The 27824-nt window shown below is 41.2% G+C and overlaps 1 protein-coding gene across 16 annotated transcripts in view; it reads right to left on the bottom strand.

Moving 5' to 3' along the window:
• CTNND1 (catenin delta 1) overlaps positions 1-27824 on the bottom strand; it is a 52925-nt gene that overhangs the window by 20811 nt on the left and 4290 nt on the right. For 5 of the 16 annotated variants that reach the window (XM_072790887.1, XM_072790892.1, XM_072790898.1 and 2 more), the window contains exons 1-3: positions 25733-26008; positions 2577-2695; positions 1049-1340 (exon numbers count right to left, since the gene is read on the bottom strand). The exons of 1 other annotated variant lie outside the window; for it this stretch is intronic. In XM_072790887.1, the coding sequence (XP_072646988.1) occupies positions 1049-1243 (195 nt within the window). In that variant the 5' untranslated portion in view covers positions 1244-1340; positions 2577-2695; positions 25733-26008. Of the gene's footprint in view, positions 1-1048; positions 1341-2576; positions 2696-24810; positions 24889-25732; positions 26009-27824 lie in introns of those variants that run through there. 10 more of the 16 variants (XM_072790894.1, XM_072790895.1, XM_072790891.1 and 7 more) reach the window with 6 other exon arrangements.

Genomic DNA, 27824 nt, shown 5'->3' with positions numbered 1-27824 from the left:
CCACCATCTCCAAGCCTGGGCAGTCCTGCTCACCCCTTTCAATATATACCTCTCACTCCTAACACTATCTGGTTCCTATAAAAATCCTAGAAACGTTGCAAACATACTATCTCCCAAGTTCCTGATCACCCCCTACATGGACTTTTGTCCTCTCATGCAATATGCTTCTCAGCATGAGGGATCTTCTCTGTCTTAAAAAATAAGTAATCAATGAAAAGGACTATTAGATTAGAGCATAAGCACTGCTGTTAGTTCCCACCAGAAATCTCGTAAGATAGAGTCTACCAGGCAAGGTCTACTCTACAAACACATACCCTCAGACAGATTACATCACAGCAAAGTCAGACCAGAGAAACCATAGGGAACACAAGATACTTCTCATTTCTAATACCAACTCCCCCAAGTCATATCACAGAGTCAGCCAACCCAGAGACCACTGGCTCCTGTGGTTATCTGGGTTAAATAGCAGCACGATGCTCCTTCTCCAGCTCCAACCAAAAGAATTAACAATGACCATCCCCCTCCAAGACACAATTTGCAAAGCCAACAAAACAAGCATACAAGGACAATACGGAACAAGAATACACAATTTATAGACACTGAAACACCTTCTGAGCAGACTGTTCCCTGAGGGAGACTGAACTGGAGCTGAGAGTACAAGATGGCCAATTTCACCAACCACTAAGCAGGCATTTACTTTCCTGAATTTTTGATACCAAGTTGGGGCAGGGGGAAATCGGAGAAAACAGAAGGTCCTTGAGTATAGCTCCAAACTATAGGATCTACCATGACTAGAATTACATCCCAACCCAGGAACCCCACTCCAGCAAAACAGGAAGTCAGAGAGATGCTTCTCAAGATAAGTGCATTCAGCTCAGCAGAGCAGCAATACCCCCTATCTCTCACATCAGTGCTGGAAAGGTTCACCATGAAGCATGGACACTGGATAGCCCATAACCACAAGGAAAGTAGTTTTCCATGTAGGATCACAGCCTCTCTATGACCATGCCAAAGTCCTACCTGCAGGTCTGATGGATAGAGGGGTTACCTGATGCCGGCGGGTGAGGGTGCCGTTGGCCATGAGTGGATTGGCATCTTGTGGTGAGACCCGGACGCGTTCCAGTTGCGCCGAGACGTGGCGCCGTTCCTCCTCCAGCGCCCGGGTCAGCTTCTCAAACTGGGCCTCTTGTTCCTTCACAGAGGCCAAGATGCTGGCGGTCGACTCCACCTCTGAGTCGTCCATGAAGGTAAAGGGCGGAGCCGCCGCAGGGCAGGGTAAAAAGGAAGGTGTGGATCACAGAGGGAGGAGCAAGGAGGGAGAAGGCCCCCCTCACTTCACACTACCGAGAGAAGGTACGGGAGAGGAGAGAAAAGGTCACAGGTCAGAGAAGACAGATGAATCATTAATCCCAGAGCCAAAGATGCCCTCTTGTGGTTTTACTGCAATGCAGAAAGCCAGCCACCACCAAGCCTAAGAGCCCATCACCAGTGTCTGCTTAAGCAGCATCCTTTGCCCACTACCCTTTTAACACCTCACCAGAAATAACCAGTGAATGGAAAGGGGCAACTAGATCCACCTCTACACTGTTGGCAGGAGAGGGAGAATATGGCTAAGAGATGTAGTCCTGACCAGAGATTAATATTACATTATTTTTCCCTGGAAAAATTTGCTGGCATCAACTCAGTGAAAGTTGTAACTCCACGGTACAGACCAACACTCACTGTCCTGCAGGGGCAAGCCTTTTCTAGAATTAAGGGAGCAGTACGGACCTACAGATCTTACTTAACCTCTCCAAATTTGAACACTGAAATTGCCTCAATAGTGGCAAAATATACTAAATAAATATGCTAAATTAAAATGCCACTCATAATGGAAATACTAAAAAACTTCCTACTGTCAAAAGCAGGAAACAAAATGAAGGCCCTCATATATTGAATACATTTATGAAGGAGCCTTTCTACTTTTCAAGACTACGCTATACTATTAATAGTGAAGGTAAACCGTGTGCCTTGGCTAAAGGAGACAAGAGAGCAGTAAAAACACAAAAAATTCTGTATGTAAAAAGGCACGACTTGCAGCAACCTTCATCTCTTTGAGAAATAGGAAAATGAGCATTAGGCTCAAACTCTGAAAATGCCCCTCGCAGTAGTTCATATTCTAACTTCCAGACAGTCAACGGCTGGAACTTCCTACATCCCTGTTATCCTGCCGAAAGTTCTAAATAAACCAACTCTATTTTTACATCTTTACTTCTTCCAACTCTGGATAAATATCCAAGTATCTAAAAGATTTGTGTGTTATTTATATAATAAATGATACTTACAATGAGTTCCCCATTCCCTACTCCATTAACTGCAAGTTGGCCAGTAAATGGAGGGGCACTATAGTCATACAGTTGGACTCAACAGTTTCTTGCTTATAAACTAGCTATAGGTGATATGACCAGTCTAACATATACCATGTCCAGAGGATTTAAAATGATCTCTCTTCCCCTATTCCCCACCCTCTTTTTAACCCCCCATAAAGAAAAAAGGCACTTAAAAATTTTTTTCTTAATAAACATTTCCATACACACCTGTTAAGAGAAGGTCGTAATTGATTGGTTTAACACAGAGAACAGCCCAGTCTAGATTCAAAAAATCATGGGAGAAGCATCCCAGCCACCACAGCAAGGAGGAAGCAGGAAGGAGAGAGCTGCAGAAATATTTGGAGGAAAAATGGGATTGAGAGGAAAATAAAATATACACAAAACATTAAAAAATAAGAGGAACGGGGCAGGTATTTGGAGAAAGACAATCTGGGAGTGGAAGGGAGTAGTATAAAATATGACTTGGAATTGCTTAATGTGACAAATGCCCTTTGGACTTTGCTCTGTCTTCAGATACATGGACCTTGGATGTAGTTTTTATTAAAACCTGGACTCTACTGTCAAGAATTACTTCTGTACAGAATGAGGAGTAGGTTATAATATGGATAAAAATTCACTTACCCTCTATTCCCAGCAACCAAATTGGGGGGTGGGGGGGTGTAGATTTTGTTGTTAGAATGCCCTTCCCCTTCCTTCCCACCTCTAAGGCAGAAACCTCAAAGCCTAGTCCCAGCATGCCCACAAAGACATTGAGAAATCAACGCAATTGTCGTAGTGTGGAAGACATGTGGGGACTAGCCTAGGCTGGGCCTTTTGCTTCAGTTCCCTTTCCCACGCTCCCCAGAGCCCTACCAACACAAACGCTGGGGCCTGTTTGCTTCAGAGTACATGCAGCATTCTGTGAGCAAGAGCACCCAGAGCAACAGATAGACAGGTGCCCAATAAACTCCCTAATTAATCCTCTACCACTAAGACTCCTTCCAGTGAATACAGCACCTAAATCCAAGAATGTGGCAGCCCTTCTAAATCTCTGGCCCTGGCTCCAGGCTCCTGCAGTCACTTACTCCTGCTCTTTCTTCTGGTCTATTGCCGAGTTTTCATATTTCTACCCCACATCCCAAAAAGCTACTCAAAAGTCTTTAAGAAGTATCCTCATTTAAAAATAATAATAAAATAAAATTTTAAAATGCTGCTCCCTTTTCATCTCCAATGCTTCATTTTAAGCACTGCCCTTATCCACTACATATGATAATAACCTCTGAGCCATCCACATCAAGAGGACTCAAGCGCAAGAGATTCCTCCATTCTAGGTTTCAACAGGGCTTGAACTGCAGTTACCACTCTGGCAGCCTCGCCCTGTAATCTTCTTTGCTAATAAAAGCCCAAACTACCACTATTACGGGGCATACGGTGACAACACTCCCTGCTGCAGAGAAATTGTCATCCTGTCATAAACAGCTACTTTTTACCCCTACAACTTTAATTCTAAAAAGGGAGTTAAAGGACAGTAGGAAAACTAGCCAGGGCTCTAGGTCAGGAAGCAAGATCTCTTCCTACCTTCTTGGCTTTAAAGGCTGACCATCTAGCTCTAATTTGGAGAAGAGGATAGCACAGAAAGAGGATCAGATTCCTAGCCTAATGGCACGGGGAGATTTTCTGCCTGAAAGATGGCAGAAGCAGAGGCTATGTAGGATAGGCTGCAAGAGACCGGTCCCAGGCCAGGTTCTGCCACTAGCCAACAATGGCAAAAAGTCACTGCCATGTTCTCATCTGTAAGATGCCAACATCACCAGCCCAGTTCAACTGAGAGTCGCTAAGAGGATCTGGTAAGATAATGTATGCCATACAAATGTGAGGTATTAAGTTGTTTCAGGAGTTAGTTTCTATCCCCCAATTATAATACTTAATGGTAATGCCTCAGCCGAAAACTATTTTGTGAACTAGTAGGTGAGACTAACAGGATCAAAAGCATAACTGGGTTCTGAGGAGTGGATAAGCGGGTTCCCCTGCTCCAGCTCTATTTACTAGGAGGTCCCATCTAGACCAGTGTTTCTGGGACACAGAGTGCAGCGTTACACATCAGTTCTGATCCCACATTTGAGACTTTAGCAGTTTATGACCACAGTGAAAGGGAAGGTGAAAAAGAACTAACAACTACTAAGTGTTCTACATTTATTATCATGGCAATACTTACAACCCTAAGGAAGGAAGTTTTACTGCAAATGAGAAAACAGGCTCTAGGTGAAGAAATTACCCAAGGTCTCGGTTTAATAGCAAACTCTGAATTTAAACTCAGATCTATTCTGTTCCAAAGCCTGTGTTCTCTCTCTACTACATGCTGTTAAGTCCAGAAAGTGCAAGTCCAGTATAAGATAGACAGTCCAGTCACCCTCCCTCATAGTACTTGTGCTTTCTGCCCAAATATCACAGGAAAAATGGGGGGGGGGGGGGCTTCACTTTTCTTTAAAGGGTTTTTCATAATATCTACACAGATGATATAAATGGGAGAACAGAAACAAATAAGAGAAGGAAAAAAAGTGGAAAGAAAGCTGTTATATAATACACTGCCTCACAACTCAGATTTGAGGAGTCTTCACTCATGCCATACACATAAAAAAAAAAATGCTTTAGATCAGAATCTGCAAACCATTACCAGACTTCGGCAATTAGTCAAGAAAGTCATGGGAGTCCAGGCCAACACCTTTCTTAATATTTTCAAATGAATTATACTAGTTCTCACCACAAAAACACCATCAAGGAATTCTCAAATTAAGAGGAGGAAGGCTACACATAAGGTGAGTCCTGCCATTCTCCTAAGACTAGACTTTACCCTAAGACTATAATTGCTTTTACTTCTAACAAGCCATAGATCCTATAGACCTGTAAGTCTATAGCAAGGTTCAGGCAATGCCAATGGTAAAAACTCAGTCTCTTCTGTAAGAAACTCAAACCAAAAGTTAAATTGGACCAAATACCCAGACAGACCAAAGAGACGATGCCAACCAGGTAGCTAGGTAAAAAATATCAGCAATAAGGCAGTCCCTGGGATGGGATGTAACCTGGCCATAGGAATGATATTTGGAAATATGATTCTTAGAAGTTAAGAATACAGGCTTTGGAATCAGACTAGGTTCAAATCCCAGCTCCACTGCTTCTTAGCTGTAGGACTTAGGGCAAAGTACCACTTAATCAGGTTCCTTTTCTGTAAAATGGGAGAAATAAAATACACGTAAAGGTAGTTGTGAGAAGTACGTGAGACAATTCACATAAAGTACTTAGAAAAATGTCTTGACACCAGCAATCTATTAATATGGTTACTGATACAAACACTACCACTACCACAAATAGCTAACAAAAGGGACTAGAGTTCGGTGGTGTTTTTTTTTTTAATTTTTTTTATTTTTATTTTATTTTATTTTATTTATTTATGATAGTCACAGAGAGAGAGAGAGAGGCAGAGACACAGGCAGAGGGAGAAGCAGGCTCCATGCACCGGGAGCCCGATGCGGGATTCGATCCCGGGTCTCCAGGATCGCGCCCTGGGCCAAAGGCAGGCGCCAAATCGCTGCGCCACCCAGGGATCCCAAGTTCGGTGGTGTTAATAGGACTTTTGAATAAACCACACATGTCTCCACATGGTCCCCTCACTGTTTTACAAGTAGCCCAGTAAACTACAGGAATTCTTCACACTCTCAAAGGGAAAAACAAAATAAAATTTCAGACTAGGGGTCAAAAGACCTGAGGTCCTAGTCCTCACCCTGCCCAAAACTAGCTGTGAGAACTAGCTCTCAGGAGAAGTTATAACTCCTGTAATCTTCACTTTTATTACTTGTCAGGGTTTAGCTTTAATGGGCTAATATATGTAAAACCATAGGCTTGGGGATTGAACTTCTTTCCTACATCCATGCTATTCTGATAAAGATATCCAAAGACATGACCAGAATTAGGTAAGCTAGCCCTTATGGAAAGAGGAAAAAGTATTTGTCCTCCATTTTCCATTTGAGATGGAAAAAATCTAAACCCCACAAAAGAGTCTTTGGGTTTCTTAGGAAGGAAATTTTATCTTCTGCAGCCAATCCCAAAGCCAGCTTTCCTCCTTCCTTTCTTTTTTATTATGAAATCAAAACCAATGTCACAAAGTGATGCCTTCCCTCTAAAAGCAAGGATATGCAAAACTCCTCTTCTATGTCATCCTAGGGATTTCAAATGGCTGTTTTAGAGAGCACACTGAGCCTTGTACTGAAGAATACCAATCAGTAAAATATAGCACCTGTAAGACCATAGAGCTGTACTACATAACACTCAAGCCAACAAAGGTAGGTCTTCTAAATCCCTAAAATGACATGTGCTCCAAAATTCAAAGCAATTATTCCTATTCAACCACATACACAGAAAACTGCCATTTTGTTTTTAAAGTAAAGGAATATGTTTTTCCTCTGGCTTTTTACCACCAAGAGTGCTTGTACAAGTCCAAGATCTAAGCACCTCACCTACTACCTGATGTTCCACCATCCTAAGCTCAGTAAGCATAAGTCCAGTACTCCTGCCCCCTTTATTGGGAAGACTTACTCCCACACTAAGCCCAAGTCCCTGGATGTGATTTGTATTAAGGCCTAGAGAAGATTCTGCTCATGTCACGATCCCAAATGATCATTCCTCAGAGTTATAAAACTGATATTCTGGAAATGGCCATGTGTTAGGTGTTAGCATCTGAGCTTCCCTGTGCATCAGCCTGATGCAAGGCCTAGCTTTTCCACTTATAAGCACCCAAGAGGCTGACTGAGGACTTTCACTTTCACAGGGAAAGACTGGGTCTCATTGTGTCCACCACGAACCTCTCTGATGAATTAAGGAGTCTTTGACAAATCACTATCTTCAATACTTCTGATTGGGGTTTCAGAGAAAAGAAGGAAAATAAAATATATAGTTTTGGGTTTCTTAAAAATATTCTTTGTTAAAAGGAGGTTGAGCTGGTAATCTCTATAGGTCAACAAGACACCTTAAACTCACTTTAGTCTTATTATCCTTACCCAAAGTTACCTATAAGGATTTAGTTTTTACTGTGACTTTAAAAGGAAAAAAAAAAAAACTTCCATCATCTTGACCCTAAATTCAGAAACCAGATGGAACATTCTCCTTGTTCTCTTTTCCCCTACTCAGTGTTCTGGGAACCCCCCAAACCATAACATTCTAAATGGCTGAATGCTGGACTGGCTCTGAAGCAAAGGAAGGGTGTGGCTCTCAGCTAGTGAGGGGGCCCAGGACGAAAGGGTATGGAAAGAAACAAAACCTGCTTCTCTCTGGGGCACGTATGACACACACACAGGACTGGTCTAACAAGTCCTTCTGATCTCTCAGGCCAGGCCGCCTCCTTCTCCACCCTCATTACCCATGTGCCTCTCCAAGGCCCTCCACTGGGACAGACAAGGCTGAATTTTCTCTCAATACTGAAAGTCTGAGACACAGGAGTTACTTACCTGGATCCCGGATGCAACCCTGCCAAAGAAGCCTCACCTAGCCTTATAAGGAGAAGGCAGAGCTTTAGGGAGAGGCCGATAAGGAAACAAAGATAAGAGGGAGGGACAAAAAGAAGGAGGTGTCAGACTGGAGGAAGGGGAGAGGCTAAATGCTTTTCTCCTTTCTACCGGAGAAGGGAGAAAGAGGGAGGTCAAGTACACAATGGGAAATGAGAAAAAGTCTAATCAAACTAGGAAGGTATTATGCAACTCCTATGTCATAAAAGAGAAATCCTAAAATTAACTAGGACACCTTATACCCTTTCCTACTGCAGGCTAGAAAAAAAAAATTTTTTTTTCATGGAAAAAAAGCTTAACCTTAGGGTTTTCTAGAGGTCACCCAAATGTTTGAGCTCACATTCCTTTTTTTAAAGAGGCAGCTTCTCACCAAACCCCTTACTTTCTAGCTATGGCAATCTCACCATTTCCTTGCCCATTCTTTGACAGTGACTTGGGAAAGCTGAAAGCAAGTAATTGAGTCACATTTACAGTCCTGCTTCCTCAAAGTACTGAAAAGACCAATAAGACACCCTTCCATCAGGTTTAGAACATACCTGGCTTTTGAGACAAGGAACAGAGAGTCTGAGGAAATCAGAGAAAGCGTAAAGGTCCTGCCTATTTCAGTTATAGGACCGAATGCTGAAGGAAATGTTTTTCCCTCTATAAAAGAAAGAAGAAAATCTGATCTTACGGGGGAAGAAAAGTTGTGAGTTAATTACTGATCTCCCCCTCTAAGTTATCATACATAATCATCTCAACAACTTCTGGGGTGACACTGGCCCCTTTTTACAAAGGAGTAAACTGACATCAGAAGAACTAAGTATCCTGCCCAAGGCCATAGAGCCAGTGAGTGGTGGAAAGGCATCTGTTCTCCCAGTCTGTATTCCTTCTTCCTGAGAGAGTAAAGAGGGTATGAACTTTCTACACATCTTGTAGTTAAGTCCTTCTAATTCCAATAGAGAAGCTGACCAAAAGCAACTGGAGAGAATGGTACGGAAGCTAACAGATTTGAGTCTTACTTTCACTTCATCAAAAAAAAAATTTTTTTTTAAGATTTATTATTTGAGGGAGAAGGAGAGAGAAATCATGCACATGAGCTGGCAGGAGTTGGGGGATGCAGAGGGAAAGGGAGAATCTCAAGCAGACTGTATGTGCTCAGCATGAAGCCTGACATGCCACTCGATCTGACAACCTAAGCCGAAATCAAAAGCCAAAATCAAGAGTTAGATACTTCACTGACTGCGCTACCCAGGTGCCTCTGGGTATTACCTTCACTTTAATGAGCAAGAACTTAACTCAATTCTGAGTAAGAATAGCTTGCAATCTACCTCATTTTATAAAGGAATAAGAATTCAGGAGGGAAGATGCTAGGGGTAAAAGTAATATAACTTTTTATATAACCATCTCTTCCAGTGGAGGGTCTGCTCTAGAAATCTGGCAACATGCCATATTCTCAAATCATCCCCACCTCAAGAAAGAAAATCATAAATACTACTACTCTCATTTTTAATGTGGCATCTCACTAAACCAAAAGCAGAGATCAGAGCTGGGTGGGAAACAGAAGGAACTAGAAGCAGGGAAGATTGTACTGGCCACATAGGAACAGAGGGGAGGGATTGTTCTAGCGGTATGTTAGCAATCTGCCTCTGGGGCAGCTGTCCTCCTGAGCAATCAAAGGCTGGTTTGTGTGTGTGCTCAGGGACTAGCCAGCTTGGCAAGAAGTTGAGGACTCAGCCACCCAATCTACAGAGTTAGAAGAGATGCCTGTTTCACAGCTGGAATGGAGGGCAGGGAAAACACAAAACAAGGGGGGAAATGAAGGAGGAGGGGCACAGAGAGTGCTACAGGTGCTATTTCAGTCTAGACAGAAGGGGTAAATTCCCAGGAAACTACCAACCATTCCCTGGTGATGTGCAAACAGTGAATTTCCATTACCTCCAAATACTGAAATCAAAGAATGGGTAGGTTTCTCTAGCTCTGTGTAGTAGGGTGCCAACTGGAAGGATGAAATGAAAAATGTTGGGCCCCAGCATTACCTGTTTCACTCCATCCCTTTCAGAACTAACAAAGTATTTGCAATATAGAGTGAATAAACATTACATAAACATCTATCTATTTCTAGAATTCCTTTCTTAATTAAATCCTAGAGATCTATAAATAACAGTAACACACATAAAACTCAGTGAGATTCCCCAATGCTAGGAGATGGAGGCCATTTATATAACTCAAGTGCTGAGATGCAAAAGGCCACAGTCAGAATTCACACTCCCTAATCCGTCAGAGTAGCTAGATGATCCGAGACCCATTAGACACACAAAGACTGCTCTCTTCTCGGTAGAGCCCTGGAGCAGAGCTGCTCTCCAGGGACAAAGAGATTTCACAGGAGAACCACAAAGACACGGCCCCTCTCCGTCCCCCCACTCCCAGCTTTCTCACTTCCTGTCACAGTAGCACCAGACCACAGTCTCCCAGAAACAAACAAATACAAAGTGCTGGATTCTGGGCTGCAGGCCAACCGCATTCCAGGGCGTCCCATCCACCAATCACCAGTCAGAGCTCCCACTTTGCCCTGCTCAGTTCCTTATCATGTTCGGGAAAACAACCCTCCTCCCTGCCCCAAACCAACACTACCCAGGACAAAGCTCAGGCCTTTAAGAATCCACAGAAAGATACTATGTGTGGATCTAAGGGTTTGAAGGGGGTGAGGGGATTTTTAAGATTCCTACTTGGCCAGTTTCTTCACTTTGGAGGCATGGTACCGGGAATTTTAAAGCCGCTGCTGCTCTGATATTCAGTTCAGAAGCATGTGATTCATCCCAAAGAAAACTTCACTATGGCAATCTGGTTGCCACTCTGGATGCAGTCAATGGAACATTCCCACCTGGAGAAGTACTTTAAAACACATATCCTCTGTCACCTTCTCTATCACCCATTTCCACTGTTTCCAAAGTCTTTCAAACCTTTCCCCACAAGCATAAAGTTGATTCTTAGAGGCCCCACAGAGAACAAACAAAGGCAGCAGGCTCCACCCTACAAAGAGGCAGGATAAGCACCAGCAGGTGCTGGGAGCAAAGTTCTCTACTTCCCGAGGGAATGAGGGGAGTACTAAAATTGCACAGTAGTCCTGGCAGCAAAGAGGTCAAGACAGCAATCTCAGCCTTTCCTGCTCACTACTCCCTCTGGAGTGGGTTGGGGGCTGTAGATTTGGAACCTCTTCTGGAAAGGGAGGGGGAAAAAAAGCCTTCCTTTCTAATAAGGGTCCTCAGCTAATTCCAAGAATGGGACAAATGATGCATTCTTCTGTTATCTTGTACAAGCCCATTGGACGTTAGCCCTAAACCCCAGAAGCAAAGATGCAGATAGAAGTCAAGCTAATCTATTAGCCAGAGATTCTTGAAATCCAAAGAAGAAACACCCTTTGCCCACAGGGCTCAATTCCCTTTGCATAAAGCATAACACAGGTTCAGCACAGAGTTCTCCAACCAGGAGACTAGTAATATGTTATCATTTCTCATTTTTTCCTCTCCTTAAAAACTCCTTCCCCCTTCTTCTTGAATCTGCTAGAAGTAGTCTCGGCTGACCCTCATTTAGACAGTATATGATGCAAAAGGAGCCTAAGTCTGAAACAGCATAACTTAGAAGGAATTTGCCCATATCTGGATCTGACCTAACTAGATGGAAGGAGGTAGAGCAGGAGTATATACAACAGTCAGCCATTCTACAGCTGGGTAGAAAAGTGGGTAGCTAGCAACACTAGCTATAGAACAGAACTTCAATAGTAGAGCCTAGCCACTGCAAACTATCATTGAAGCACACACACAAAAGTTTAAGATCTTACCTAGCATTGAATCAAACTAACTCCCTTTTTCTCTCAAGAATAACTGAGGGGAGGGACACCTGGGCAGTGGTTGAGCATCTGCCTTTGGCTCAGGTCATGATCCTGGGGTCCTAGGATCAAATCCTGCATAGGGCCCCCGCAGGGAGCCTACCTCTGTGTCTCTCATTTAAAAAAAAAAAAAAACAAAAAAAGAATAACTGAGGGGCACCTGGGTGGCTCAGTCAGTTAAGAGTCTGACTCTTGATTTCAACTCAGGTCATGATTTCAGGGTGGTGGGGTGGAGCCCCACGTCAGGCTCTATGCCCAACATGAGTCTGCTATAGATCCTCTCCCTCTGCTCTCTAATAAATAAACTAAATCTTTACAAAAATATAACTGAAAAAGTAGTTCCAATTGTTAGTATTCTTTTTAAGATTTTATTTGAGTGAGTGAGTGAGAGAGAGAGAGCATGCGAGTACACAGTGCAAGCGAGCATGAGTTGGGAGGGGCAAAGGGAGGAAAGAATCTCAGGCAGGCTCCACCCTGAGTGCAGAGCCTGACACAGGGTGAGATCATGACCTGAAAGTCGAACACTTAACCAACTGAGCCACCCAGGTGTCCCCAATTGTTACTATTCTTATCCGATTCTCTCTCACCATAGCCGAGGCCAAATAAATCAGACAATTAAGTAGTATCATGTGAGGTAGTTATAGAAAAGGAGACCAAAAATCTAGCAGGGGAGTTTTTGGAGACACTTTAAAACAAACAAAAACAAAGGGCTGTAAAAAACTCACCCCAGAGAACTGGCCACACCCATATCAATGCTGTTGCTTCAAAAGGATGCTTGGCAGGTTCTCTGCCTCAAACTGAGCAGGTGAGACAGAAAAGCAGTGCTGAGTCAGAAATACAGTCACCCCAGGGTGTGAGGGAGGGAAGGAGACCAGTATAGCCAACCGATTACAATTCAGCATGACTTCACCAAAGATCCTGGTTCTAATTGTATCTCTGGCTGTTTGTGGACATATTTAGAAAACCCAACCGAAGGAGTAATGAATGGGTAAGAAGAAACTCAATGGAGGGGCACAAGACTTAAGCTGAATACTCAATGGTTGGAAGAATATGAATCTGTTTTGCTATCTAACTTCCCACATACCCCTCTTTCCAAATCAAGCCCAAAGCTGAAAGAATTGGGGGGCGGGGAGGCAGAGAAAAGAATGTGACCAAGGAAAGTTTAGCTACATTCCAACTAGCCAGCATCCCACATGGTATTAAGAGTGCCTGAGAATCCAATCCCACTACATGGGAGTTGCTGGGGCTCTGCTAACATACATCCAATTCCTCCACCCCCCAACCCCCAAACACTCTAAAAAGAAGCGTAATTGAGATAGCTTGATGAAGGCACCAGCTGTTTCCACCACTCTCCCTCCCCCCAGCCCCAGAGACCACAGTTCAAACTCACATCAAACACTTAATACAATTGACTGGGCAGTAGGAAGGAGAAGCCAGGACTAAAATAGCAGGAAGAGTGCCAACTGGCCCCACTTAGAAGGAATGTTTTCTTGGCTCAATTTAAAAATAAGAAACCTTTGTCACCCACTCCCTTCTGCCCAATTATGTTCTCTTTTCCGCAACCTACCCCCTCAGCGTCAAATGGATTTCTGTTTCTTCCCTACAGCTCCTTGATCTATTTTCAAATGTCAGGGAATACAGGGGAAGTATAAGGTTCAATGTAAAGTAATGGCTGGGAGACTGAGAGGCATCCTGGACTGCAACAGCCAAACCCAGCACAGGGCTCTCACACAAGGGCAAGGAGACAGGAGCCCACAGAGCACCCGTCTCCAGGTTTCAAAAGAGGAAAGAAGGGAACGTAGATGTTTCCACACTTGAACAATGATGGTAACCTGATTCCCAAGGCATGATGAGTAGCTAGTGAAAAGTATTAACATGATCAGCCCCTCCCCCACCCATATTAGAAGTTGGCCAGAGCTAGCCAAGGAGGAAGGGAAGGAAGCCAGCACTTCCTTTTCAGACAGGAAGTAACATTGGCCCTTCCTGTCGAGTTTTAAACAAATTGTCCAGCTGAGTTTCAATGAGAACATCCTCTCCCAAATCTGTTCCACAATTTCAAAATGGAGAAGGGAAGTGGAGATATCGTCTGAGTTTCCCTCCCTCATAAGACGAAGTCCTCCATACCATACTAAGTGCTGGGCATACCCTCCATCAGGCAGTGAGATCTGTAATTCCTACATGATACAGGCTACAGAGGTAGACAACTTCAAATTCCCACCACATCTACTACTATGAACTATTCTTCTCTATTTTTTTTTAGATTTTTTAAAAATTTTTATTTAAAATTTAAAAGACAGAGAGGCAGACACAAGCAGAAGGAGCAGGCTCTACGGGAGCCCGATGGGGGACTCAATCCTAGGACCCCAGGATCACGCCCTGAGCTGAAAGCAGATGCTCAACCACTGTGCCACCCAAGCGTCCCTCTTTTCTACTTTTATTTTTTTTAAGATTTTATTTATTTATTCATGGGAGACACACACACACACACACACACAGACAGAGAGACAGAAGCAATCTCCATGCAGGGAGCCTGACCTGGGACTCGATCCCAGGTCTCCAGGATCAGGCCCTGGGCTGAAGGTGGCGCTAAACCGCTGAGCCACCGGGGCTGCCCTCTTTTCTACTTTTAATACTAATTTAAATAACCACCCACCTGAGGAATCACATAGATATGTGGCTTAACTCAAATGTTCAGGTTTCATCATCCTCAGATCTGGGTGATCAGAATCACCTGGAAAGCTTTTTAAAAAAATAGAATCTCTTGGGGCGCCTGGCTGGCTGTCTGGGGAGCGAGTGACTCTTGATCTTGGGGTCATGAGTTCAAGCTTCACATTGGGTAGAGAGATTACTTAAATAATTAAGTTTTATAAAAGAATTAAAAATACAATAAAAAATACAATCTCCCAAAGCTACCTCCTCATCCCCCATACCTCAATTTCTAAACGGAATGTCTGGGAATTCATGCTTTTAAAAGCTCTCAAAGTGTTGGGAACCACTGTACTAGCCTATCCCTAGTACAGTGGTTATCTGACCAGCACACTCCTCTAGCAGGAAGGACACTGGTTATCAAATACTATGTTGGGCCTATTACTGTCCATCAGACAGCTCAGATCATTATTGCAGGCTGGATTAGAGCTCTTGGAAAGCACAGATTTATATATATGGGTGGCCGGAATGACACAGTCCTAAATTCTATACTCTAGACTCAGAACCTAAAAGAATTATCTCATTTTTTTTGGAATCCTGAGCTGCTACATTGGAGAATATTCCTATTTACATTGCAGACTGGACAACCCTGATTATTTTTAAAACAACTTAGTTCAACTGTCCTCCAAAAAAACAAAGAACTGTGCTAACATTTTTAAAGACTCATTCCATATCTCATCCCAAAAGAAGTCCAAAATCCAAATCTAACATTCACAACCGTAGATAATTCTAAGCCAGTTGACAATACTGATTCAAGGGTTACATCTGACACTTATTCAAGCAAAAGTCACTTTAACTTCTGGTTTGAGTAAGAGTAAGTAGCAAAATGTTTTTAAAAGAGCCATAAAGAGAAATATTTCCACAAGAAGCATGTCTCACTGAAGATTTTGAAAAGAAGAATGCCACTGAAAAACATACTTTCAAGACGACTACAAACATGGTGTGCCTGGGTGGCTCAGCCAGTTAAGCACCTGACTCTTGGTTTCAGTTCAGGTCATGATCTCTGAGTTGTGGGCTCCAGCCCTGTATGGGGCTCTGCTCTCAGTGGGGAGTCAGCTTGAGATTCTTTCTCTCTCCCTCTGCCCTTCCCCATTCATGTGTTCATGAGCATGCTGGCTCACTCTCTTTCTCAAATAAATAAATCTTAAAAAAAAAAAAAAAAAAAAGGCAACTGCAAACATCTGTGAATGTTGAAGTAATACACATCAACCAGTTATTTAAAGCAACTTCAAAATTAGGGGAATCTGTGATCGCCTAGAGTATTTCCTATGCAAGATGACACAGTTGACCAAAGGAGAAGAGGATGGTAAGGAAATAAATGTTTCCTGATTGAGGTCATCTCCCAAGGATGATATTAAGTAACAGGATGACAGCTAGATAGGTATAATTAAGGAGAAGGACAGAGGGTAACAAGGTCAAGTTGCAGAGCTAAACTCCAAACAACAGAGAGAAAGGGAGAACAGATTCTTTCACTGAAGGACAGGACTAGTTAAACCAGATTATCTTGAGAGGGAAAGTTAAGAATGGGTGATTCAAGACACAAATACTCTGGAAATCGACTACCCTTTTACTTTCCCATATGTAGTTACCATAGAATATCAATCCCATATGTAGTTACCATAGAATATCAATCACTAAATAGTTGGTGGTTATTCCTCAATCCCACCAAAGTCAACCAGGCCAAGTGGCTCAGTATATTCTTTAATAACCTTCAATGCTTAAACATACATATGGAAAGGGAAAATAGTGCAAAACAGAAATCCATTATGGTGACCTATAACATGGCCCCTGAAGCCATTAAACACCAATGATTAGGGCTTTTGGGAAGCAGGAGCTTCTTGGTCAAATGAGCAAAAGGGAAAGCAACAGATAAGTGGGATAGGCATATTTGATAAACCAAAGCAACAAATGTACTCAAAAGGAAACTGTACCAGATCTAGGCTGTCACTTCTTCTATTCATAGAACATTGACTATGTAGGTAAAGAAGGTAGAGAACTATATTTCTCTAGGGAAGAAATTTTTTTATCTCACTTCCCAAACACATACAAGCTTATTCTTAGTTACCCTACTATTATATTCTCCAAGACAAGGGTCATCAACCTATGCAGAATCCACTACTCTGCAAATTATGTGCTGACTATACTCACACATAACTCCGGCAATGGGACAAAGATGGAGGCTGGATCAGGTACTGCCTCAGCTCTTTACAGAGAACACACAAAAAATCATTAACAGCCGTTGTCTCTGGGGTCTGAAGTGAGGAGACGACACTTTTTTGCCTGTACATGATGAGGTCCCATGTTAAATTATCCCCTCTTCTCCCCAACACATATCCATTGAACCTCTCTGAGTAGGTCTATGTCTGTGTCTCCCCCTATCTCTCTTGCTCACTGGTAACAGAGAGGCTGTCCCCAACTACTCTCTATATTTTTAAGAACTTCATTCCTACCCCTGTACTACTTAGTCACCACTCTAAGTGTTCTGCTTTTTTTTTCCCAGTAGTATCACAAACTCTGGTGTACTATGCATTTACTTATTTATTCTCCATCTCTTCCAACTAAAATATAAACCCTGTGAGATCTACCTGGTGGTATATGGTTATATTGCAGTGAGTGGCATACAGCAGGCTCTCAAATTTATTTTTTTTTAAGATTTTTTTTTTTTTTTTTTAATTCATAGAGACAGAGAGAGAGGCAGAGACAAAGGCAGAGGGAGAAGCAGGCATCATACAGAGAGCCTGACGTGACCGTCTCCAGGGTCTCCAGGATCACGCCCTGGGCTGCAGGCGGTGCTAAACCACTGCACCACCGGGGCTGCCCTCAAATTTCTTTTAAATGAATGAAGATGTTTCACTTTTCCAATGAAAACAAAGTTAAATCTTAGAAAAATAAGTCAACTTTGTTCATTTTTCTTTCTATACTTTTTTTTTTTTGCACACAAAGGTTTATTCATTACATCTTGTTAGAAGATTTAAAAGATATTCTTCTATTGTTACAACTAAATATTTGGAGTAAAGAAATCCTGCCCCTCCCCTGCAAAAAAAGTTTCTAGCTATAAAGTTCTATACCAAGAGAGTGACATACACATGCAAAAAAATTCACCCTTTAATCTTTTTTTGATTTTTAATTTTTAAAAGTAATCTCCACACCCACCATAGGGCTCAAACCTACAACCCCAAGATCAAGAACCGCATGCTCCACCCACTGAGCCAGGCAGGCACCCTGACACTTCACTTTCAATTAATATGTTAGGTTATATATGTCTTCTGAGCCTTATGGATGGTTGCAAAACAGATATTTTTACATATATATTAAGAGCTCACGTAAGGTAGTAAGATAACAGAATGGGGCAAAGAAAGAATGGTGTCGTATTTTCTTAAAATAGCCTAAGGCGGCAATTTTTAGAAATAAAAATAGGAAAGAGTAGAAAGATTCTTAACTTACTGCTGGGAGCCCTCTTTCTGAAAGACCTGTGATGATAATTATAGAAATGTACTTAATGATATCTTTCATTTCCATTTAATGTAACTTTCTATACTTTTTTCCTAATTGTGATCTTAGACCCATCTGCTGGGGTCTCCTGTAGCCTGACCTTCAGCAGGGTACACATTCAAATGGCTAACTCTGCCCTGGTTTACTAAGTAGTCAATGGACAGCAGAACAGCAGAGAGGTTACAAAACTTCCTCCATTCCAACACAGAAACACAGTGGAAACAAATCAGATTGGCACCAATTTCTCCTTTAAAACAGACTACTCTATTTTAAAGGTGTGCTGAATATACACCAGCCACTTTGTTTCAATGAGATTCACTTCACTTGCAAAGAAATGGAAACTGTGGGTGCTTTGATGAAAGTATTGAAAAGTTGACCTAGTTTCTATTACAATGTCTTATGTCCTCAACCATCAGAATATATTTTGGTTTCTTAAAATATAAGCTCCCTAAAACAAAAATCTTTTCATGCCACAAAGCAACCTCTCAATGTGCTACTACATTCCAATACAGAACAATGCAGGAAGCATACACACAAAACTGGTAATTTACTCTTGGAAAAGTACATTTCTTTTGCCCTACTGTCCAGTGAACCAAAATGAGTAATTGATTGGTATATGTGCATGAAATCTGAAAATCAAAGATAAAAAATAATCTGAATTACTAGAAGAGATCTTCTTGAATCACAATTTATCTTAATCTGGATCTAACTGAAATAAAGCACAAGCAGTATCCTAATACTTGTACCTTTAGCACATAAGTACAATTTATTCTATGATAAGAACCAGAAACTTCTTTCTTATGAAGTGTTAGCAAGGCAAAGCAATGCCCATGAAGACCACCAATCTCAAAAGAAAAGACAGGGGACACCATAAATCAGGAAAGCAAACAAAAAGGAGAAAATGTAGAAACAGCAGTAGACAGGAATGCGGGTTTAAAAAAAAAAAAAAAACGTAAAGAGCTGGGTGGGGAGTTGTGTTGGAAGGCTACGGAGTGCCAAACAGAAATTAGTTTAAATACTATTCAGAACACCAGTTTCATGGGTCGGTATGACGAGAAGGAAAACCTTCAGCTAACAGAAACCTTGAAGTTTCCAGGCAAGGCTGCATCTAACACATACACATTTCCCCAGGCCACAGTTTGCCTTTTCCACATACAAGAGCAAATCTCTTTCTTAGAAGCACACTTCTCATAGGAAGCAAAATTTCTACACGCCCCAGTTTTACAAATGTCCATTGGGTTGAAAATAGAGAATGGTGTTTCCTGAACATAAAAGAGGGAAGTTTATTTCAAGAAAAGGGATAGTAAAAGCCTGCCTTCATTTCTATGTAGTTTCCTGTACAACCATTCATAGCTGAATATTATCCTACAAAATCCTGGTTGGACAACACTTCAAGGTAAAGAATCTGGTCCAAAGTCAAAAACAATAAGGCCAAACAAAGCTTTCCCAGTCCATTCTCTGCAAAATTAAATAAAGTTTACCCTTGGATGCTACAGCTCTGTCTCTTGTAGATAGAAAACATGAGAGAAACCTTTTCAGTGGCTTTTTCTCTAAAGTCTCCAAGTCTCTGAAGAAATTACTGTAAGATATTCAAGTTTTGCCACCTGTTTCTCTTCCCCCACTGATGCCTCACTGTACTTTATTAAAAGTTATCCATCGGGGCGCCTGGGTGACTCAGTTGGTTAAGCATCTGCCTTCAGTTCAGGTCATGATCCTGGGGTCCTAGGATCCAGGTCCCAAAGCTGTCCCCTGCTCAGCAGAGAGCCTGCTTCTCCCTCTCCATTTGCCACTGCCCCTGCTTGTACACATGCACTCTGTCAAATAAACTAAAATCTTTAAAAATTAAAAAAAAAAAAAGTTATCCATCCCTATATTTTGGACAGCTCTGCCCAAATAACTCCCCAAACTTGCCTATGCTTAGACACTTTTTTCCCCCATTAAAAAAAAAGTTAGCTTGGGGCATCTGGTTGGCTCAGTTGGTAGAGCATGCAAGATCTCGGGGCTTTCAGTTCAAGCCCCACTTTGGATATAAAGATTACTTAAAAATAAAATCTTAGGGACACCTGGATGGCTTAGCAGTTGAGCTCTGCTTTCCGCTCAAGGCGTGATTCTGGAGTTCAGGGATGGAGTCCCATATCAGGCTCCCTCAGGGGAGCCTGCTTCTCCCTCTGCCTAGGTCTCTGCCTCTCTCTCTCCCATGAATAAATAAAATCTTTAAAAAATATAAAATGAAATAAAATTTTAGGGGCACCTAGGTAGGTGCTGCCAGTTAAGCATCCAACTCTTGGTTTCAGCTCAGGTTGTGATCTGAGGGTCCTGAGATGGAGCCCCACACTGGGCTTCCTGCTCAATGAGAAGTCTTTTTAAGACACCCTCTCCCTCTGCGCCTCCCTGCCACACACACTCTCTCTCTCTAATAAATACATTTTTAAAAATAAAAATTAAAAAATTAAAAAAAAAAGTTAGATTACTCATCCAGGAAGCCCATTTATTCCCTAATATAAACATCTGTATCACAGAAAATAAGGTTTTAAGAGAACTTAAAAGGGCATTTAGTCCAACAGACAAATGATATTTGAACTTATTTAAAGCATCCATCCTAACAGCAAAAATTTACAAGGCATTATCATAAGCACCATTCTGTAAATTTTACATATATTAAATCACTTAAGCATCACAACAGTTCTATGAGATGGATAAATACTGCCCTCATTTTACCAATAGAAACCAAGGCATAGAGTGGTCAAACAGTTTGCCCAATGTTATATGCTAGTAGGTGGCAGAGCAAGAGTTGAACCTGAGTAGACTAACCCAGGGATCCATGCTCTTAACCACTATGCTACCCTGCCTCTCCATATCTGTGGAATTCTTAGACTGGAAATTCTCTTTTCAGTCAGCATATTAATAAAAATCAGAATAATAGCACATTTGCAGCAAAAGGTTAACTACTGATATCTGGGTGACTAAAGGATACACAGGAGTTCTTGTGCTATTCTTGGAAATCTCCTCTAGGTTTGAAGTTTTTCTCAAAATTAAAAATTTGAAATTTCTTTTATCATCATATAATGGGATATCTTTTATAAAAGTAATGACCAAATTACCTGTTGGCCAGCAAAGGCGGCTTTAAGAAGACAATCCTTATAATGTTCCCACTAAATGCCTGATCTGAATTGCCCACAAAACTTCAGTCAGACTGCAGGACTCACTGGAGAGGAAATGGACCTAAAAGTGGGGGGGAACACTGTCCCTGAGCCACAACACTAAATGTGGGCTCCATTGTCAATGCTCAATATTTAATAACAAATAACACGTAATTCCAAATAGAAAAGGGGGCACATTTCCTCCCAAAAATACATTATACTATATAACCAAATACAAATCTATCCATACCCTTGTTTTCCCCTTATTAGTGCTAACCATAATATCAGTTCTTCCCTCCTCGCTAGGTCTCTGCCAGGCTGTATCAATGCTCTCCACTGGAAACCTTGCAGACAGCTGCACTTAGGCAGAGCGATCCCTATTTCAGCTTTTCGTGGCATCTGAATCCTTGTGGAATGGAAGAGAACATGAAATCACATACTGATAACCTACATATCATTCCGTTAGGCAAGTTCCTGGTTACTATGGTTCTAAATTACCATGAAAATTAACTTGGGGACGCCTGGGTGGCTCAGTGGTTTAGCACCTGCCTTTGGCTCAGGGCATGATCTTGGGATCGAGTCCCGCATCGGGCTCCCTGGACCCAGAATCGAGTCCCACATCGGGCTCCCTCAATCCGGGATCAAGTCCTGCATTGGGCTCCCTGTGAGGAGCCTGCTTCTCCCTCTGCCTTTGTCTCTGCCTCTCTCTCTGTGTCTCTCATGAATAAATAAATCTTTAAAGAAAGGAAAGAAAGAAAATTAATTTGGGTTCTTAAATTCATAAACTTCCCAATACACTTGGTGAACAAAATCTCCTGAAGTTTCAAGCCAGAAGCACCGATTAAAAAAACAAACAAACAAACCAAAAAAAGCAATGATATCCAAACATATTTCTTTGGAATACTGATGCTCAAAACTACCATCTCAAGTTTTTTATGTTTTTATTTACTAGTATAAAAACCATTCATTTCCAACATGTCTGACAGCAATACTTCGCTGCTGCTGCCCTAGTAAATTCTAGGTAAGCAGGGCCTCTCCCCTAGACAACGGCTATACTTAAGGTTTGAGTGGTTTAAGTTAACAGTTGCCTAGATTATGAAATATTAGGACCCTTACCTTTTATACTGTTCTTTGGACAGTTTGCCCAGAAAATATAATTTTTTTAAGTAAAATTTTAAACCTTCAATTATTTCCAGAAACCTTACTTAAAAATGAGAGAAAGGTCGAAACTTCATTCTACAGAAGTTTCTAAATCATACTGTGATTTCATTAATCTAGTTTGTATTGCTTCCTATCTCAACTTCCTTTCAGCCTTCCCCACAAAAGTCCCTCAGTGATTCCCATCAAGTGCCTTATTTAACCAAGGCTTACTGACACCTAGGTATATACCAGACACTGATAAGTGCTAAGAGGACACAGAAGTTAACATAGCATCTACACTTAAACAGCTCACAGTCTAGAAATAGAGACAAAAATAAGTAGACAATTTTAACACAGTGCAATAAATATTATTTGGGCTACTGTTACAAGCCTCTCCCTGCAAGTTGGCAAGATCATTCCAAACCACATGCTTGACAATCGTCTGAAGAAGAAATTTCACTGATAATCAAAGTTGGAGGCATTTCCGGTAAGCTTAAGATATCAGGACAGCAGCGATGAGCATATGGGAAGATCCCTGTTTTAAAGACACATAATATCCATTCTAACATATTCAGCTCCCTATGGGATTTATGGAAAATGGATTTCTTACATATATTATCCCAACATGCAGGGGGTTGGAAATCTAAGTGGGGACTGGCCCTCTGCAAAATTAAACACTCCTGCCTCTAGCAAGTGCTCATTTTAGTTCTAGTTCTTGTTTCTGTTCTCTCTGGAGAACGGTAGTATATTAGTGGTTAAGTCCATGGACTTTGTAGTTAGTCAGACGAGGATTTAATCCTGGCCTTGGCCATTTACAGGCAGTGAGATTTTCAGCAAACCTCAGCTTCTCTGAGGCTCACATTCCTTTAAAAAAAAAAAAAAAAAAAAAAAAAAACAGTTGTGGGAAATTAAGTAAATAGTTCATGCAAAATGCTTAGCATGCAGTAAAAAAAACAACAAGGGGGTGGTGGGGAGAGAGGGCTGGAAGTAACAGGGGACCATCACGTACTAAAATAGAAAGCAATAAATTATACAGAGCTAATCATTTTGTTATTCCAATTGAATAGTGATCTATGCTTAATTTATTTGCATCCATCCTGTCTCACCCATCCCTAGAGAGCAACTACCTCATAAACCTAAGGCTGAATTGCAATTACTCGGAGGTTTTTTTTTTTAAAAAAAAAAACGTCTCCAATAGTCTCAATTTTTATACTGAGAGAACATACCTAGTCCCTGTGACTCTCCATAATTTGGAACCCTAAGAAAGGCACTAGAACTCTAACCACCCAAAAGAGACACCCACCTGGAATACACAGACGGTACCTTAGTCATATAACAAAGAAACCAACAGAATATAGGAGTCAAACAAAAAAAGAAAAATCTGTACAACTCATACTTGTCATTGTTTACCCCAAAACCAAAATGAGGAGCAAAACAAAACAAAAAAGATTTACTTATTTGCACCCCTTATATTTCCTGAAAGAACTAGTAGAGGTGAGGTAAAAGACAGATCTTCCATCTTATCAACCAAAAGGCTCTATAGTACACACCAGTCAAAACAAAGCCTCAGTCGTGGAAATAGTCCTGGACGCTAGTTACTAGGATGCTCACTGCAGCTACACAAAGCCCAGTATTTAAAGCTGGACCCAAATCACCATCACTCAGTCATCCAGAACCTATTTTCAAACTGCCTTTGTACTCCTTCTTCGGATTCCCTCATCCCTCCCCCTAAAGGTTGAGTAGGAAACCGACACTCTGGCAGCAACATGACCAACCCTTCAAAGATCCACCAAGAAACCTCCCCTAGGATGGAGTCAAGGCAGAGAAAATGTTGGAAAGAAAATTTGGAAAATATTAAATGAGAGCTACAACCCGACAGATTGTACACATTGTGGCTTTTCTTTTTAACTGCACTTGCTATAATTATGAGATCCAGACATCAAAATTTTACTGTAGCCCTCACATAGATTATATTAAAAGAAGGAACAAAGTTGTTTCCTCTGAAGCCACAACCTCACAAGGATGAAATCATCTTTCAAGAAATACTCTCATTCTGGAAAAGAAATTCAAGGAAGTGTTGTGGTCTAAAAGCGGGGCGGGGCGGGGGGGGCATAAAACCAGAGGATTATTAAAGATACATACCAGTTTCAAGCTAAAGAGCAGCTTATCTATTAAGGCCCATCTTGTTACAATCAGGGCAATATCTATTCCAACTATAATTTTCAGACCAAATTTCAGCACATTTTTTAAAGAGAGAAAGAAGGGAACACTCAGTTTTCAGATACTGATGAGTTGGCTATATAATTATCTACAAACAGTACTTTTGCAAGAATGTATTTTGCAAAAACAAAATCAGAACAAATCTTAAGATTAAATATGTGAAAGCAGGCATGGGCCTTCAGCTCTTACAGATTTCTGATTTCACGGCAAATTAGCCAAACAAAAAAACTCACCTCCAAGAAACAACTTTCAGTTGGTTTAAAAATAAGAATTCCTGTTATGCTTTCTCAAATGCATTCTAAACACTCAAGTTTGCTTTGAGTATTTTCTCTTAGCCTCACCTGATTTAATCCACGGCCCTTTCAGAGGGCACAAAGCTGAAAATATTTCCAGGTGCGCTGCCACTTTATTCAGGTGAACTGAAAAAGCATGTTTAGAATTTCCTTATCCCTTGAAGCACAGAAACCAAACGTTACGGTACTTGCAAACTAAACCTACAACACCTCCACAAATCTCTGCCGTCATAGGTAGTCTTAGGAAGGAAGGAATAGCTGTTTGGTTAACATGGATCCATTCGTTTTCTTTTATAAAGCGAAGCAGGGAGGCTACCTCTAGCAGAAGGAGGCTCCCACCCACCGCACCTGGAAAAGTAAAAGAGGGATCCACCCAGGAACAGCAGGGCTGAAACTGATCTGGGCCGTTCAAACTCTCTGAGGGGGAAAAAAACACCATTTAAAGCTGCACAGCTCACTGCAACTTTCCACTTCCACAAATCTAATGATAACGGGGGGTTAAAAAAAAGTTTTAAGCATATGAAGAGCCATCTGTATAACCATCTTCTGACCCGGACAAATTCCTTTCCCAACCCACACGCAACATGCCACAAAAACGAACTTTTGGTTTGGGCTCTGAAAATAGAAGTTTGTTAGCTTAACACCAGAAAAAATATAAAATCAGAGAACACACCAAAATGTAAATTTACATGTAAATGTAAATTTGCTCTCACCCCTTTGAATCTATTCATCTCCCTATGTTAGAGAGACCTAGAAGTTTGTTACTGGGTCTTGAATACTTTTTAAGATAATAAAATACCCAAATTCCCCAAAGTAAGTAGAAAGAAAAAATAATTGCTTAAAAGTCACCCGTCAGCAGAGCAGATTTTCTCGTTTTTAACTTCCCTCTGGTTACCGTAAGGCAAAAATTCGACTTGGCTTCTCCTCCTTTACCCGTCTGTACCACATTTTTTTTTAAAAAGGCACACACCTCAAATGTGGACTTCTAAAAATCAGTCCTTTAAGAAAGAAACCCAAGGCTTCGTCAATGTGCTGAGAAAGACAAATCCAGCAAGGTACTTGATTTTTCGCCACCTCTTCCTCCTTTCAGGATCTTTCCTGCTCTTCTTTCTCTCTCTCTCCCTCTCTCTCAGTATCTCTCTCTCTCTCTCTCTCTCTCTCTCTTTTTTTTTTTTTCTCTCAGATCCAACACCTAAAATGGAAGTTGCACCCAGCCAAAGGCTAGGGAGCCTGGGTGGTGACAAACTGATCTAGCAGCCCTACCCCCTCGCTTTCCTAAGTGATGTCAGCCCCTGAGAACTTCCAATAGGAACCAGGCATAAATCAGGGAGCTGATTTTATCCAATAGGAAACTTTATTATAGGAAATTAAAAAAAATAAAAAAGGAGAGAGGAGGAGAGAAAGAGACAGGGGGAAGTTTTATATATATATTTATATTTAAAGTGGAGACTACACAATCTCGGAGGAATTGCTGCAGAGCTCTGGGGGGGGGGGGGGCAAAAGAACAAGGGATTTTTAGGATGGCACGCCTAAGCTTCAGTTCTCTTTGATGGTGGGGTTCTTGCTCTCTCCCCTCCTTTCCCGGTAGGGAAATAAGAGAAGAGGTGATTTTGTTTGTCTGCTCTATGGTGTGTTGCTTTCAACCCCAAAGCATTTTCCCAAAAGAAGATAGGAAGAAAAGGAGAGAAAAATCCTAGAAATAGGACTTCTATGTATTGATTGGGTTGGTAGGAATAACTCAGGTAAACTATCGATTTCATTGTTTTGGTTTAAGTGCATTAGAGCCAATGAGAAAAAATAAATACCTGGACTTAACAGTTTTTAGTGTCTATACTTTAGAAGGAGGCTGAAGCCATGGGGTGTTGAGGAAAATCACTGCCTTCACATTTGATCCCAAATCAAAATAATGTGGTTTGAGGGGGAAAATAAATGGAATTCAATAAGCAAGCAATATATATATTTAGAGATAACATCATGTGTAAGAAAAAACAAGTCTCATGTTAGGAAAATTTGGTTTCTTTGTGCACTTCAGCTCAAGATGATCCAGTTCATAATTCTCTTTTTTACATTTAACCCAAGTAAAGGATTATAGGTGTTCTTCTCCTGAGTTAAGAATTATCCTTATTTTCTCACACTGTTATGCCATGAAGGACAGAGATGGGTTTTTTTGTTTGTTTGTTTTTGTTTTTTACAGGCTTGACAAAGGCTAGTAATTTCTGGTCATTCAGCGGTTACTAAACAAAGATGATAATGATAAATTGAAAATTTCCTTTTTCTTTCTCACCAAAAAAATCTAAATTCTATCCGGTACAATGCTGCAAAATGAATCTTCATAAAGTTTTCATAATCTAGAATAATGATTAAGAGCACAGGTTCTGCAGTCAGTCTGCCTGGCTTCAAACCTTCCTCCTCTGCAAGGACACTTAAGTAAAGGTATTACTATGTGACCTTAGACAAATTATATAACCTCTCTGAGTCTCTGTTTCCTTAATGGTAAAATGGGGATAATGACTATATTCCTCTCACAGAACTTTTTGGACAATTAAAATACACATGAAGTTCTTAAAACAATGTACAGCACTTGGCTAGAAACTCACTAAGAATGAGTTACTATTACTTCTATGTACCCTGCCCCCAAACTTTCAGTGGCTCACCAATGCCCCATAATAACAAACAATGGCGGAGCATCTATCATGTAAAAGGCACTTTGTGCTCATTATCTCTAACTTCTAAAATAACATCATGGAGGTATTACTACTACCATTTCACAAATGAGGAAATCGAGGCTCAACAAAGTGAAGAAACTTGCCTGAGATCATCTGGCTAAAATGTGAACCCCTCATGGATCTGACTCCAAAGCCCAAGCTTCTTCTATCACCTTACATTGTTGTGGCCAGGATAAAAGCCAAGTTCCTCATTAGCTTTCAAGGTGCTACATTTATTCATTTAATACATTAAAGTCACACTTACTAACCATAATCTGACCTTTCCTTATCTAAACTAGAATTCCACTCCTCCTCAGCATGATGAGCCCTTCTAATCAGGCTGATCCAGTCATTATG

Source organism: Canis lupus, chromosome 21 (assembly GCF_048164855.1).
Source record: "Canis lupus baileyi chromosome 21, mCanLup2.hap1, whole genome shotgun sequence".
Classification (NCBI taxonomy): domain Eukaryota; kingdom Metazoa; phylum Chordata; class Mammalia; order Carnivora; family Canidae; genus Canis; species Canis lupus.
The sequence above is the reverse complement of the archived record's forward strand: the minus strand, read 5'-3'. Positions and strand labels throughout refer to the sequence as shown.